The sequence below is a fragment of the Sorghum bicolor genome, chromosome 4 (genome assembly GCF_000003195.3).
Source record: "Sorghum bicolor cultivar BTx623 chromosome 4, Sorghum_bicolor_NCBIv3, whole genome shotgun sequence".
Classification (NCBI taxonomy): Eukaryota; Viridiplantae; Streptophyta; class Magnoliopsida; order Poales; family Poaceae; genus Sorghum; species Sorghum bicolor.
Window position 1 is genome coordinate 63,413,631 of NC_012873.2, and position 16,190 is coordinate 63,429,820.

Genomic DNA, 16,190 nt, shown 5'->3' on the forward strand with positions numbered 1-16,190 from the left:
CTTTTCCTATGATTACTATGCTTGTGCTGAGGCTATGGACATGTGCAATGATGATTCTCTTTTCCTATGATTACTATGCTTGTGCTGAGGCTATGGACATGTGCAATGATGATTCTCTTTTCCTATGATTACTATGCTTGTGCTGAGGATATGGACATGTGCAATTAGGCTATGGCTGAGGAGGTGATGCCTGCTGATGACCTTGTCTTTCCTAGACTGGATGGTGGGTATGGTGCTGCTGACAATGAGGTTGCTGGGAGTGAACCATCCGGTTTCATTCCAGCTTCACAGGTCCTGGCTCAGCAGAGGAGTACTCTGAGGTGGACTGAACCCATGTCTGCATTTGTACTGCGCCAGATGTGTCAACTCATTACCACTGGTGTGAGGACTGACAAGGGCTTCAAAGAAGTGCACCTTAACAAGGTTGCCAAGGCCCTGCAAGAGTTTTGTGGCAATGAGGTTAGCGGTACTCAGGTGTACAATCACTTGAGAAAGTGGAGACAGAGGTGGGTTAAACTGTCCAAGCTGAGGGACCTTAGTGGTGCTCAATGGGATGATGACAACTGCATGATTGTTCTTGAGGAAGAGCACTACAATGGCCATACCAAGGTTTGTCACATAATAAGCTCTAACATTCTTTGTAGCCCTCTTTGCTCTTGTTGTCCTGTTAATAAGCTCTAACATTTTAAATTTTTGTTCAGGACCACCCCAAGGATGCTGAATTTCTCAACAAGCCCATACAACACTACAAGGAGATGGTGATCATTTTTGGCAATGGTCAAGCAACAGGCAAGTTTGCTATGGGCTCTAATGAGCCACTTGGCACACCATCAGATTGTGCTGAGAGCTCACTGAAGACTGAGGCAACTGAGATCCTCAATAGTGGAAAGACAGACACAGTTGATGCAACCAAGACTGAGGGTGTAGTTGGCAATAAGAGGAAGAGATCACTGCTGGCAGAAGAAGATGTGGTCTTGTTCAGTGGCATGTCAGAGGCAGTCAAGGACGTTACAAGTGCTATTAGGTCCACCAAGGTTGAGGATTGCCACACTGACCTGTATGGAGCTATCATGTTTATTCCAGGCTTCACTGAAGAAGCACTCATGCATGCTTATGGCCACCTCCTAGACAACAAGGCATTGGGCACTTCATTTGTGCAGTGGTCTGACTCTCACCGTGTGCTGTGGCTTAGGACCCACTTGGCCAAGCACTACTACATATGATGGTGCTTGACAGCTTGAGGTTGATCCTTTTGTGCAGTGACTGCATGAACATGGTGGTCTTTTGATGCAGTTCCTGGCCCTGTGGAGTGGTGGCTGCTTTTGTGCATACCTAACTACAGTTGGTGGCTGTGTAGTGGGTTGACCTTCTCTTTTGTGCAGTTGATCTGATCCTGCATTCTTTACTTACTAACACTAACATATAGTTAGTGTCTTAGAAAACCCTGCCCCTACTCCCTAGATCAACCTAGCTGGTGGAGTCATTAGAACAATGTGTTGGCAATCTGAGCATATGTCCATTGCCTGTGTTGTGAACTTTGTGATCGTGATGTTTATTTTGGGCACATGCCTTATTGCCTTTGATGTTTCTTTTATTATATCTGAGCACATGTCCATTGCCTGTGATGTTGTTTGACTGATCTGAGCACATGTCCATTGCCTGTGATGTTTTTGGCTGATCTGAGCACATGTCCATTGCATGTGATGTTTTTTGACTGATCTGAGCACATGTCCTTTGATGGTTGTTTTCCCTATGATGGTTGAAAATACATTCTGAGGTGGCTGTGTCGCTTTGTTTCTCAGTTTTATCATGACTGTCATCAGGACATGGGATACGTCCATCCCCAATGCAACAGGTGTATAATTTGGCACCTGATGGCTGAGGATGGCGTATCCCATGGCCCCATGGCAGCCATGAATGTTATATTGTCCTAGATTGACTCATTTTTTGCCACCAAGGATGAATGTCAATATACTCATTTAGTTGGGAAACCAAAACACCTGAGGCCCCTTCCACATCTTCATGTTGCCTTGTTTTATGTTTGGCCTATGCTGATTTATGTTTGAAGCTCTTGAGCCACCTCTGCTTTGTCCATTGAATGTAGGGGGATGGCATGGTATGTTGTTCATGTTGGGAGGGTTCCTGGAGTATACTCTAGTTGGGCAATGGCACATGAACAAGTGCACAAATACCCTGGGAATTGCTACCAAAAATACAGCACAGAAGATGAGGCAATGCAAGCTTTCAATGGTGCAAATGTGTTGGATCCTCAAGATGCCCCTCTACTTCTACCACTGGAGCAACCTCTAGTCCAACCAACTGTCAATGAAGCACCTCAAGTTATCCAATATAATTGGAGTGGCATTTGGGTCAAAGTTTTAATAGCAATAGTTATTGTAGCGTTGTTAGGTTATCTGCTTTTTAAGATGTTGTAATCTCATTTTATTTGCTTGTAATCAGCTCAAAACTAAGTGAGCACTAAAAAATGGTAAAGACTGGTGGTAACCATACCACAACCAGGAAGTGGTAACTCCACCACCATGCATGCAGGCAACCAAACACCGTTTCTGCATGTCCACATTTTGAATCTGCCGAATAAAAAGTGAACCAAACACCATCTTCAACTGGCCAGGCTGCTGGAAACCAGCCAACCAAACATGCACCTCTGCATGCCCTTAGCCTGGGCAAAGATGTCCTGGCTGGGCGGATGCAGCCTGGCTCAGGGCATACGGCAACCAAACACGCCCCAAAGTTCCAGCCGCGCCCGCGCGTGCTTACGTCGTGCGTGTGGACTGGACTACTGGACGGCTGGAGGACCTGGATGGACTCGCTAAGCCAATTAAGCTTTGCTGACCCAAACTGCTAGCAGCACCTACTCCTACTTAATAAAATCTCTGCCTCTCTAAAATTTGGAAGGTACTCATGGCTGTTTAGTGTTTACTACCGTGATGTAGGGGGGAGGTTGCACAAGTTGGATTCAATGTGACTGAGAAACTTTGTCATTTTGAAAAATGGTGAAGGAACTAAACAAGGCCCTAGTTGATTTGGCCCATATCACAAAGTTTCTGCACCGAGAGGGTATCCATCATTGCATACTCATTAGTGGGACCGAGATGCGGTGCTAGTTACGGTGATGCATGGAATGTGCCTGCATGACCATATCAAGCAAAGCAATATGCTACTTGAAATATGATAATATAAATAAAAGCAAACATATGTAGCGCACATCACAAGTGCAACGCGAGGCACGTGCGATAGGCTGAACTGGTGCCACACACCCAAAATCTACATTTTGTTTTGGGATGTGACTAGAAAACACTAAATAAAATAAATAATTTAAATATTTTATTTTATTGTCAATTGGAAATTTGGAAAATGTGGTTTTATAAGAAATTTTACAAGCCAATGTAATATGTTTGCTTCCATTTGTGCTTTCGCATTAGCTTTTATCATCACATGGAAAATAAATTTCTAATGAAAAAGGATTTGTTATTTTATTCAAAAATAAAACTTCAAATTAAGTTTTAGGAAACTATTACAAAAAATAAGTTCAAGTTTGAAAATCTTTTTTAGAAAAACTTATATGTTTTAGAATATGTTTGGAAAAAGAGTTTAAACTGAATTTAAAATTTGGATTGGAAATAGTCTAAAATTATTATTTAAAAACTATAGTTTAAAAATATTTCATAGGATCTATTTTAATTTTTTCCTTAGTATATAGTTTAAACATGGTTTCAAAAATAAAGTTTAAGAAGATCAAAGGTTTAAATTTTTTTTAAAGTATATTTTAAACTTACAGTATAGAAGTTTCAGAGTCTCCAATCTAAATAGTTTTTTAAAAAAAATTGAAACCTTGTTCTACAAAAGAAAACTTTCCTCTCTCTCTCTATCTTGCCGTTTTACTTTCTTGCATCTGTCCTGCGGCCGCTTTCAGTCCAGCAGCCGCGCGCGCGAGCCATCCATCCCCCAGCTCCGCGCCCCGCCTCCGGCCCATCATCATCAGGAAGCAGCCCATTAGCACCTTTTCCTTTCCCTGGCATTCCTCTACCATAACGGGCCCTGAAGTCAGCCCCTACCACTGTGCTAGTTGGGCCAATGCCCAGGATTCGTGGCAAACTGTCTAAGGCCTTGTTCGTTTCTACATGATCAACCTGTTTTCAGGCCTATTCTAGGTGGATTATGCAGCTCGTTTTTAATCTAGATGGAACTAAAATATATATTCGTTTTGGGCTGGCCTGAAATGAAACAAAAACTGGCTTCTCTTTTTCTAGTCTCTACGGTCCTAAATGAAACCAGACCTTGTACGGTTGTACCACCTAGATCAGTTCGTGGCTTAAGTGGAGGAATGAGTGGAGAAACTGGATCCACTTGATCGTGGCCCGGAACTATTTAAGGGCAAGAAATGGTTCCTGTGGAGCCGGACAAGGCCTAACTTTAACCAAAATCAAAATAGGAGGGCAACAAGATAATGAAAAAGGGAAAATGAAATAAGATGAGGAGGTAACTTCAGCAAACAAATTCAGAGGGTAATCCAAGCATGAGATAGGGTTATTCCATCCCATTTCATCTCTTCAACCAAACCGAAATCAAGAATCATCTCATCCGTCTGCTCAGGCTTGTTTTCTATAAAGTGCCTCCTCTTCTGATTTTTTTCTCATACAAAAAATAAAAAATAATGCATCCTTATGCCTTTGAACCATTGACCATCCCCTCCGCTCCGCCGCTAACTCCATCGGCGCTCTAGCCCATGCGCCACCCCTGATCCGACGACGTTGTCCTGCTCCTGCACCGAGATCCTTTGCTACTGGAGTAGGAAAGCTGGGTAAACAAGGAGCAGGCGGGAGGGGGTGCTGTGCATGGTACGGGTGGGCTAGATAGAATAGGCCAGATGAAAAAATAGGAGAAAAATTTTACCTCTTTATAATATTATTATAAATAATAATAGGTATAACTACAGATATAAATTAAAACAAGGATTATATTTACGAGTAAATATTTTTGTAATTTGCAATGGGAAAAATTATCAAGGTTGTATCTTAGTTGTTTGAGGCTTAATAGGGCACTATCATGTTATTACCAGCATTGACTTATACTATATAGTTGCCATGGTCATCATAAAATAAGTTATAGCTTTTCAATTTTGAAGGATAAAACATAAAATATATGTAGCATTCCTGTGGTCGTTTTTTATGAATGATTGATAGCTTTTTTTGGTTACAACTCATGGGCATAAGAGCGAAGGGATTTTTCTGACCATCTTTTATTTTTTTTACTTTCTAGAATACCTATGCGCCCTCCATGTCTTGTACCGTATGTGACCGGCCTAGACTCATTCACATGCTCCAGTGGCGGAGCCAGAAATTTCATAGAGCCTGGGCGAGATAAAATACTATGCTGCTAGTACTAAGATCACTCCTAACGTACAAAACACATGGTTCTAATGTTCATCAATTAGGATATCAATTAATTAAACAAAATGATGTGACACTGCAATTTCAAAATAATAAAATTATTTTTAAATAAAAACAATGTCTACATGTGAACTAAAACATGACGAGATGTGATAAATAGACGAGTAAGAGAAAAGGTATATTATTGGAAAAAAGATTATTGTGCAGAAACTATCCAATAGGAATACTCCCTCCATCACGAAAAGAAAGACGCTACGAGATGTATGTTGGCAAAACTTTCTTAAATTTAGCTAGCTTTATACAAAATATTAGCAATATTTAGATTACCAAATAAATATTATGAAAATATATTCCAAGATTTATCTACGGTTTTTAATATTGTATTGTTAGTGCCTAACAAAGCTATGTAAAATAGGACATATAATAATTATACAAGGGCACTCACAATGCAAGACTCTATCACAGAGTTCAAGACAATTAATTACATACTATTTATGGTATTTTACTGATGTGGCAGAATATTTATTGAAGAAAGAGGTAGAAAAAATAAGACTTCATGTCTTATTTAGACTCTAAGTCCACATTGTTCGAGTTAATAAATAACTTTAGACTCTATAATAGAGTCTGCATTGTGAGTGCCCTAATATACAAGCAAAATTAGACAACCAAGTCTTAAATTTTAAACTAAAATAATCACTGAGTCTTTAGCATGTATGCTCCCTACCTCATCTCTGTCTGTAACTTTTTTTTTAGTTTTATTTATTAGAAGCAGCTTTTGTTTTTTAGTAGGATATCAGCTTCATTTTTTGTTTTTTATTTTAAGCTATGACTAACTATTTGTATCTTCAGTAGCCAACGGAGGAGCCCGGCCACTGGCCCAGGGTGGCTGGGCCTTGGCTCCGCCCATGACATGCTCATGCGAGTTAGAACGACTCGCGTAGAACGATTGTCAAGACACATTATGTACCGTTCCAATGCACAGGAACATTAGTTAGTAGTGAGACTAAGGATATAAGTATAACCCAAACTGAAAACAGCAGGAAAAACATTTTACATATATGGTTTTACTTTGGAACTGCCAAAGATAAACAAAAATGAAAACAACACAAAGTAGTAACATACAGCAAAATGGGGGGAAAAGGTGGAAATGGGAAACTACAAACTATTAATATAAATCCAAGGCTCCTTCAAAGAATCGTACAGTAAGAAAGAAGCCTTCTGGAAACAAGCATTCTAAGCCTATTTACTGTCCCCCTACATTATAATATACATATACTTGCCGATCAAATATTCATATCTATATATAGTACGTATATATTATAAGTAAGTGCTTCCAATATATATATGTATAATAATATATATTCTAGCCTTTAGGCTTGAGCAGTCTCTCGTTGGTCGTCTCGGACGGTAGGGCAATGCCAACTTGCAGCCACGGCGAGGTCTCCCCAGCCATGTTCATGTCCTTGAGGTCACTGATCTTGGCTCGCTTGGCACTCGTACTGTCCGCTTCATCCTCGGTGGCGGCGGTGGCCTCCGGCAAGTCGCAGTGACCACTTGTCGCCGCCGTGTCGTTGTGCATGTTGCTCGCGTCGTTGTTGGTATGTCCAGTCCATGAGTGCATGTACAGCGACGCCGGTGCATTCAGGCTCAGCATGCTTTCGTTGATCCCGGCTGCTTGTCTCGTGGCGGCTGGATCTGCAGATTGATTCATGGGCACGTTGAGGTCAAGACACGAATCCGACGTGCCATACATCGTCGGAGGACCCAGCGTGAGCTGCTGGCACATGGCGGCGTGCATGACGTGATGATCTTGATGAGGAGCGAAGGGCTGAAGCTTGGCGACCACCGTCGGGTCCCCGCCGGCGGCCCCCGTCGTGAGCCAGTGGCACCGCTTGTGGCCGCCGAGCGCTTGCCCCGACATGAAGACGCGGTGGCAGATGGAGCACTCGTGCACCTTCCCCTTCTTCTTCAAGGGTGAGACGGTGGTGGAGGATGAGGGCGCCTCGTCGACCTGCATGACAGTATTAGCCATTTCTGGCGCAGAGGTGGCCGCGACAACCGCGGTGGTTCTACCATTTAGCAGCATGTTGTTGACTTCCGCGTTGCCATCGACACCATTCGATGATTCCGTGGTGTCGACGATGGCAGGAATGGCTTCGACGACGACCTGCTTGTTGACGTTGTCATTGGAAGACGCTGCGCTGGGTTGCGGGGAATCGTTATTGCGGCTGCTCTCTTCTAGCTTGGCCGCGAAACATCCTTTGACCTTTTTGTGGCTGGCACGGTGGCCGCCGAGAGCCTGGTGAGATGTGAACACCTTCTTACATGCCTTGCACTCAAATAATCCACGAGATATGACAGGCGGCGATGGCATCACTTGTGGTGGCGCCAGGAACTTGAACTGTGGTACGGTAGGTGGTAACATAGAGATTGGTTGCGGTGGCACAAGAAATCTCTGCTCATCTTTGCCTGCCGAGGCGCGCTCGTCCTTGCTCGTCGATGCGTGCTGTTGTTTTTGGACATCGACAACAGCTCGTGGCTGCATGTCACCACGCGATGATGCGAGCATGACGAGACAGTTGGCGAGGTCCTCCTCCTCCCTTGAGGTGGCCGGCACCGGCAGCGGCTCATCAGTTTGTGGACCATTGTCCACAACGATCACCTTTGTCCGGCGTGTACGTTTCCCTTTCGACCATCCGCCGGCTGCCAATGTTAGGTCCTCCTCATCTTCGCCATCGATGTCAGTGCCGGCGATATTGAGGTCGTCCTTCTTCCGATCGTAGCTGCACCTGCCGTGATCCAGCAACGATTTCCACGACGTGAACTCCTTGCCACAGTTCTCGCACACCCTGCAATTCTTGTGCCGGCCCGCGTTGGTGCGGAGCGAGTACATGCGCTTCGTCGTCGTCGTCGCCGCCGCCGCCGCCTCCGTAGAGTCCCATGCGCCGCCAAAGGGGCCCGCGTCATCGTCGAGGTCGTCGTCGTCGTCGGCGCTGAGCCCGTCGACTTCGGTAACGCCGTGCGCCCGCATGTGGCCGCCCAGCGCGCGCCCGCACATGAACCCCTTCTTGCACACCCTGCAGCGGTGCTTGTACGCCTGCGGAGGTGGCGGCAGCGGCGGAGGGGGAGGAGGAGGAGGCAGGGGCGGCGCCCGGACCACCGGCATCGGCGGCGCCAGCGGCTGCTGGCTCTCCATAACCATCGCCATGATCGATCGATCACGACTTGCTTGTGGACATCGCCATGATGCATGCAGCTGAGCTGAGAGGAGGCATTAAAGTGAAGATGATGACAAGCGGGTTGCTGCTTCTACTTTATATACCTGCACCGCGGGCCATTGCTAAACATAGCCCCTGCATGGCGAGCGGCTCCAATCCGTCGTCCCCTGAATGGAGGGGCCGTACAGACCTTCAAGTGTCAGCATCAACTAGGAGTTGCGCGCCAAGGCCGCGCGATCCCATCGACCTTACGCGCCAAGTGCACGTCCGAGAGTTGCGCTGACCCTCGCTGGTCAACATGTGTATAGTTAGTATAGTAGTAATGGCCGGAGGGCTATGCAGCTTTCTTAGAATTTTTCTCCGATCGATCCAATATTGCATTGATGGTCAATGTGTCTACGGGTGTACTGTGGGCTACGAAATGTCCTACGGCTAGCTAGTACCCCTTCTTGTACTGTGCTCAACGTTGTGGGAGTATTTAGTAATGACTAGCAAAGATGTCCGTTTCTTTGCATGAAGCATGAGTAGGGCGGTGCTAGTCAAGTTTCTAGCTCTAAATTGTAATCGTTGTTTTGTTGAAGGAACTTTTGCCGTGGGTCTATGTTTGCTATCTATAAAAGTAAGAAGTGAAACTTGTAATCAACGCTGTGTTAGACGAGGAACATCTACTGGGCCTTGAACTTTAATGTGCAGCAAATATGTTCGTAAGTTGCAGTGGAGCATATAATCTGTTATATGGTGATGCCAATAATAATGAGCTATCTATTTTTACATTAGAGAAATTCCAAGGGCTATAACAAATTCTAGTATAATAGCTAGAAATTAATTTCGTGTGGTAATTTGATAGGAGAGTAACTTAAGTTAATTAAATGAGTGACTATATAGTACGTTCGCAAAAAAAAAAATGAGTGACTATAGTATGCATATATATGTTGTGAGTCCAACAAAAGTGAAAGGCTAATCGTCATCCCGACACAGACGTGCTCAGACGGGTTGACCATGATATGAGTGATATGGTGCCTTTTTTTTTTGGCACCTTAGGACTATCGATCGATTTGCACGAGCACGTGAACGGTACGAAGTGCACCCAACCCAATTAGACGCAAATAAAAGCAGCTTGACTACTTAATTATAATAGCAAGTTAAGGATAGAGAACGTAACAATCAATCATTTCTCTGTTTTTTATGGAATGATGAATTGTGCAACAAATCCGTAATGGCTAAAAATACCCGGATGAATTGTGCAAATTATCGTATGTAGAATGGTAATGGCTAAAATACCCCTACTTGAACTGACTACATAATTTTATAGAAAATCTATCTGGTACTCGGGTGTTCCTATCTTTGCTCGCACTTGATTTCCTGGACGTCATATCCGGATGTTGGAGTCCGTGTCTGCACGATGTTGTTCTCGGTTGAAAACCGCTGCTTGCGTGCCTCAAAAACCGCCCAAGCCCACACGGTACCATCCACCTTGACCCTGTCTCGGGTCAGCAGCCACTGAAGCCTAGCATTGGACCCATGCATGCATGGCGCCCGATCCATCTTCTATGCATGCACGGCTCCAGTTCCACCATGGTCCCATGCATGCACTACGCTGGGATTGCAGCCGTTGGTCGAGGAAAGTTATTGAAAGCATGGAAGATTAGGCCTTGTTTAGTTCTTTTCTGAAATTTTTTCGCGATACTGTAGCAATTTCGTTTATTTGTAGTAATTATTGTCCAATTATGGACTAACTAGTTTCAAAAGATTCGTCTCGTAAATTTCGACCAAACTGTGCAATTAGTTTTTATTTTCGTTTTTATTTAATACTCCATGCATGCGTTTAAAAATTCAATTTGACGGAAAATCTTGAAAAATTTTTGGATTTTGGGTGTAAGTAAACAAGGCCTTAGTTGCTTGTTTAGTAAAATATCTTATTTGGATGTAAGTTTTATCTTTAATTGTTCGAGTATATACATGCATAGATTGCATCTTATATATTGGACTAAATTTTACTATTCTTATTTGGGTGTAAGTTTTACGTTCAATTGTTGTAATTAAACCGATTGTTTCTGAAGATGGTCACAATTACTCAAACAATTATCTGATTTTATTTGCTTTTCTTATTTTCTATATGTTTTATTTGGCTCCCCTTAAAAATCTTTCAATTTGGCTTCCATATAAATAATCTGGGTATTTTTTGTTTTGTTTATTTAATATATTTTTTTACTTTATACTCCCTCCATCTTATAATACAGTGTTTTTAAAATATAATGCATTCTAAAGGACAAAAATAATTTTACATTAAATACTTTCTATTTATCCACCAGTCACCGGCAATTACATTGATGATAGCATCTGATTTTAGAGTTGGTGACACATGATTTTTACTCTGCCTCTAAGTTTAGGGTTGACACCTGACTTGTTATGATCTTATGATCTGTGATTCGTAGTAACAGGAGGAGAGGAAGAACTAGGGGAGTGATGGGCCGTGCGCCAGCGGCGGAGCTAGGTGCGACCAGAGGTAGAAGAAAAGGTGGAAGTCGTTGGATCTTCATCGTCCAGTCAAAAAAAAACGTGTGGTAGAACAACAACCGACAGCTAGAGGTAGACAGACTAAAAGCAAATGGCTGAAGTTGTCAACTTTATTTACGTAAATTTTGTATGCCAGAAACTGAACACCCCCCCCCCCCCCCCCCCCGCCTCCCCTGCAAACCCTCCAAAAACAACAAATAATGTACATACAGTTCCGTGACTAACTCATTCTAATAATATCTTACAGCTGAGGAACCAACTTTCTGGTTCTTAGTAGCTTTGCTTAAAAAAACTTTTGCAATGGTTCTACAGCCAGGCAGTGCAAATTCAGAGTTTTTTTTCGAGAGTCTATGTGTGGTTATCAATTATACTCTGCCTGCTGTACCCTAACTATAGGAATATTTAACATGTTGCCATCACGAGAAGGTGAGTGAAAATTAGCCACTTTGTGAGAAGGATTAAGCATGAACCCCTGAATTAATAGCAAAAAGATTCAATGACATAATTAGCAAGTAAAAAGATCAAACCATCGGTAACAATGCCTATAAATATAGCAAGGTCATCAATATGGTAAAGTAGCTTTGATACTAGCTATAATTATGTTTTCTTATAATTGGCCTTTATTTGTTGCTCATTACAAATTAATACTCCGTATTAGATTTAAGATTTGACAGGGAAACATTCACTGAAAAAAACTAATTACATAGATTAAAACTAATTTGCGAGACAAACTATTAGGCCTTATTTAGTTTCTCTCCAAAAGTTTAAATTATATATGTTTGGACACGTGTATGAAGTATTAAATACAAAATAAAAAAATAACTAACTGCACATATTGTGACTAATTCTCAAAACAAATATGTTAGGGCTTCTTCTATAATTAGTTTAGGCTTCTTCTATAATTAGTTTTACGAAGGCTTCTTCTATGATAATTAGTTTGCTAATATCTAAATACCTGGTGTGACAACTGATATGATACCTCATCGAAACCAAACACGCCTTGCTGGCTTGCTTCAGGCGACGCAGCTTGGAGAGAGAGAGAGAGAGAGAGAGAGAGAGAGAGAGAGAGAGAGAGAGAGAGAGAGAGAGAGAGATGTTTCTGTTCTGAGTACGGTAAGGCGTGAAGCCACGACGGGGAGAACTTTCGGCCCGGACTTGGGCTGCCGCCCACCGACGAACGGCCGAGACAGTCAGTTCTTCAGCAACAACCGTATGGTGCATGCTGTCGGCCGGTGGGGTCTAGTCGTACGTCTAGGACTCTAGGCTAGGTGGCTACGCGTGCTTCGTGTCCCGGAGCTGGTGCCGATTAGCCGATATCGGCGGGAAGGCCTGATTCCTTCATTCACGGCGCCGGTGTCCTAGCAAGCTACTTCGTGGTCCACATGTGTTCCACGAAGCAAATAGTGAACCCATGTGGAAAATATATAACCTCTGAGGCCGGATGTGACATTGATGCTCATCAGTTTTCATCGCCTAGCTGCTAGAATTACACAGCGGTTGTTAGCAAGTGATCATGCGAGATTCATATATTTCTGAACGAACACCATGCATGCAAGGTTCACGGGCAAGGTGGGTAACGTATCAATGGCTCAATGAGCTGAAAACTGCAATGGATCATCCAAGAAGTAAGAGATTGCGTGCGCTGCCTACAGGATGCAGCAGACAGCAGAGTGCAGTGCACAACGTCAAGAGAGAAAGGAAAACATTCCAACATGCTGAAGTGCTTGCGAACAAATGCGCCCAGCATGCAGCAACCCTACAGCATCCACATGTCTCGGGGATGAACACCAACCAATTTGAGGCGAGGTCCCCACGAGGCGCAGGCGCCGGATTTGCCCGCCACTCGACCCTACACATGGGGCCCTTCCCAACGACCAAATAACTGCCGATTCGGTGGGCTGTTTACGTACTGAGGCTCTGGCCTGGGTAACCATTGTTCTTCTTCATTTTTAACCAAAAAGGCCTCCCTTGTTGCGTTGCATGTTTATAAAAGCAAAGGGTTACTTCAGTCACGTTCAGGGTAAGTATAATTCTAACCTTGCTTACCAAGAAAAGCTAGCACATGGACTCGAAATTCAGTCCCAAACAGCAAAGCAAACACCAATCGAATGTGATCTAAAGGCATACATGTACGCATGCATGTGGCCGCGGGGGGTGGCTTCAACAACTAAAAAGAGTTCGAAATCTTATAAGAAAAAAAAACAGAGAGTGGAGTCTTGAATTACATGTAGCTAGCGAGAGCAGCTGAGCGCTACCGACCACTAATCAAAAGTGTCACACTCACACCCTGATGTGCAGCGCAGGGCTCGAGACACTTGCCTTTCTGGGCTCGCTACGCGCGGCTCTGCATCTGCAACGAAATGGGCCTGCATGCATTGCGCCCTGAACACCGCAAAAGCTCTCCATGATTTGTAAAGCAGCAGCGCAATATATGCCTGCTGCCTGATCATGCACTTCCTTTAGCCAGGTTCGTGCCTGTTCACCGTATCGACCGACCGCTCACATGGCGCAGGGCCACCAAATTACTATTCAGCCGTCACCAGCACTCCAGCAGCCTATTCCTCCGTATAGAAATTGCAAAGCGTGAGCATGCAGCGATGTGTGTGCGTGTGCCACTGCCGACTGCCGAGAGCAAAAGCTTGCAGAAGCAGAACATTCTCTTCCTTCGCTGGCGCAAGGAATGGTCGGTGCGCTTCAGCCTTTCAGCCTTCAGCCGACGAATTCGAACGGCCGCTAGCTCGTGCATGACAGGTAAGGTGTGTGTGTGTGTGTGTGTGTGTGTGTGTGTGTGTGTGTGTGTGTGTGTGTGTGTGTGTGTGTGTGTGTGTGTGTGTGTGTGTTGCATGCATGCGAACGGTAGCTCGATCGCGTATATTATATGATAGGATGGGGCCGGAAAGCGTTACAGACGAACTGGCCGGTTGCAAGTCTAGCTGACGGAATGATGAAGTAGCTAGCCAGCAGACATGCGCTTGAGAAAGGAAAGGAGTGGATTGGAATGGTTCAGAATTTCTTAAACAATCCTTGATATCCTAACTACCAGTGCCTGATGCATGGCAGCTCCTATATATACACTCTGGGGATATTTCATTTGTTTATTTATACAAATCCCGAGCGTTAGAGGGGACGTGAACGATCACCTCACCTCCATCATCCAAGGGCCGGCCTCCTTCAACCTTGTGTTAAATTAGCGAACTGAGTTGGCTGGGTTCGTTGCGGTGGAATTTGTCTACTCGATTTCAAGTCCTCGATGTTATCCATATTCAGGGGCGAACCCATAGGGTATGCCAGGTGGGCCACGGCATATCCTATGGGGCATCCTTGTACTTAAAATTGTATTGTCATCTGTTATATAGTATAATTTGCAATAAAATAATTGATATATCTTGTTGGCCTGGTGGTAAGCATCTTATAAATTGAGCACTGTTTCAAACCCCTACAGCCTCATTTTTGTTTTTATTTTCTATTTTTGTGCCCCTTTTAAAAATTAAGTATAGATAATCTAATTTTTTCTTTATATCTTTTTATTTTCATCCCATCTTCTTGTGTCTCATGAAACCTTAGTTTCAAGCTATGTACAATGTCGTTTTAAATTTTAATTTTGTCTCCTTTAAAAATAACTATATATAATGTACTTCATCCTTTAGTTTTCTATGTGCCCCTTTTAAAAATTAGCTATAAATAATATAATTCTTTCTTTAAGTCTTCCTATTTTCGTCCCATCTTCTTGTGTCTCGTGAAACCTTAGTTTCAAGCTATGTACAATGTCGTTTTTAAATTTAATTTCTATTTAATTTTGTCTCCTTTAAAACTAACTATATATAATGTACTTCATTCTTTAGTTTTCTATTTTCATCCCCTCTTGATTTGCCCCACAAGACGTCAAGACCTCACATGTTTCTTAGTTTTTGTTTTTTCATTTTTTTATCCCGTATAGATATTATAACTATAAATAATTTGTTTTGTCATTTATTTTATATTTTTTTCATGTGAGATACTCCATGAAATGGGATGGAAATTTATAGCTATGCATAATGTCTTGTTCCCTTTACAAAGTCTGAACTCCAACATTAGTTGTCTAGTCCATTCATTAAGCATGATATTTTTCTTCTAAGTGGATGAAGATGATATAATCAAGACATTCATGTCATCAGAAAGCGGTGGGTAAATAAGTTACATATGTAATATTATAATTCTATTTTATTGGTTATATTTTTGTATTTCTTTTTTACTATTTATATCGGCATAATAAGTCATAGTTTCTAGTTTAATGCATGTGGTATTTACTGAATTGGAATATGGTTTTTAAAATTAGAAATGATATTATTAAATTGTATAAGAAAAATTCTGTATGGCATACCCTAGGGTAAAATCCTAGGTCCACCACTGTCCATATTATCTAGGCTATTTTTACATTTTTAAAGCAAAAATTAAACTTCAACATGTGTGCTATCTGGTTTGCTAAAATAACAAGTTTGCTATCTCTAAACTTTCACTTGTCATAAATAGCACATCATACCCACTAGCTATCCTAGGTTATTGTGGAACTTTATGTTTTGAGTGAGTTTTTTATTTTACATAATAGCTAAATATTGTAGTTTAAAATATTATTTTACCTAGTCTCTTGGAGATGTTCTGAGTGGACAACACAAGAGCGCAACAAACTTTTTCTTTTTTGCCATAGTAGGGAAGTTGAAGGTCTGCAAGAGATTTACCGTATTTTTGTTAATTGTTTTTAAAAAAACAACAAAAATCACACCCAAATTAAATTTGTCAGCATGTGTTCCCAATGGTATTCTTCTTAAGAAAAAACTCCAATCGCCAACTCTTCTTCAAAGTCCATTTTTGCTTGATCTTAGCTTGTAGAATTATCTGTAGCCCCTTCAGATAATTAATGCTATGTTTAACATTTCTCCCGCGAACACCAACGTCCTGGTCACGTTCTCCCCACTAATCCGGCCGGCAGGATCCCCAAATTTCTTTCCACGTACGTCTGCATCCCCACCAAAATGCCTATAAATACCCCTCTGGTGCTCACTCCTAC

The 16,190-nt window shown here is 42.6% G+C and overlaps 2 protein-coding genes across 2 annotated transcripts; one reads left to right on the forward strand and one right to left on the reverse strand.

Annotated features, from left to right (window-relative positions):
* On the forward strand, window positions 172-1,223 carry LOC110434849. Its single transcript, XM_021459604.1, has 2 exons — window positions 172-609; window positions 702-1,223. Exons 1-2 carry the CDS (start codon window positions 172-174, stop codon window positions 1,221-1,223), a joined length of 960 nt encoding a protein of 319 aa, XP_021315279.1.
* Window positions 6,410-9,779, reverse strand: LOC8076228. Its single transcript, XM_002454486.2, has one exon. The coding sequence runs from the start codon at window positions 8,617-8,619 to the stop codon at window positions 6,775-6,777; it is 1,845 nt and encodes a 614-aa protein (XP_002454531.1). The 5' UTR covers window positions 8,620-9,779; the 3' UTR covers window positions 6,410-6,774.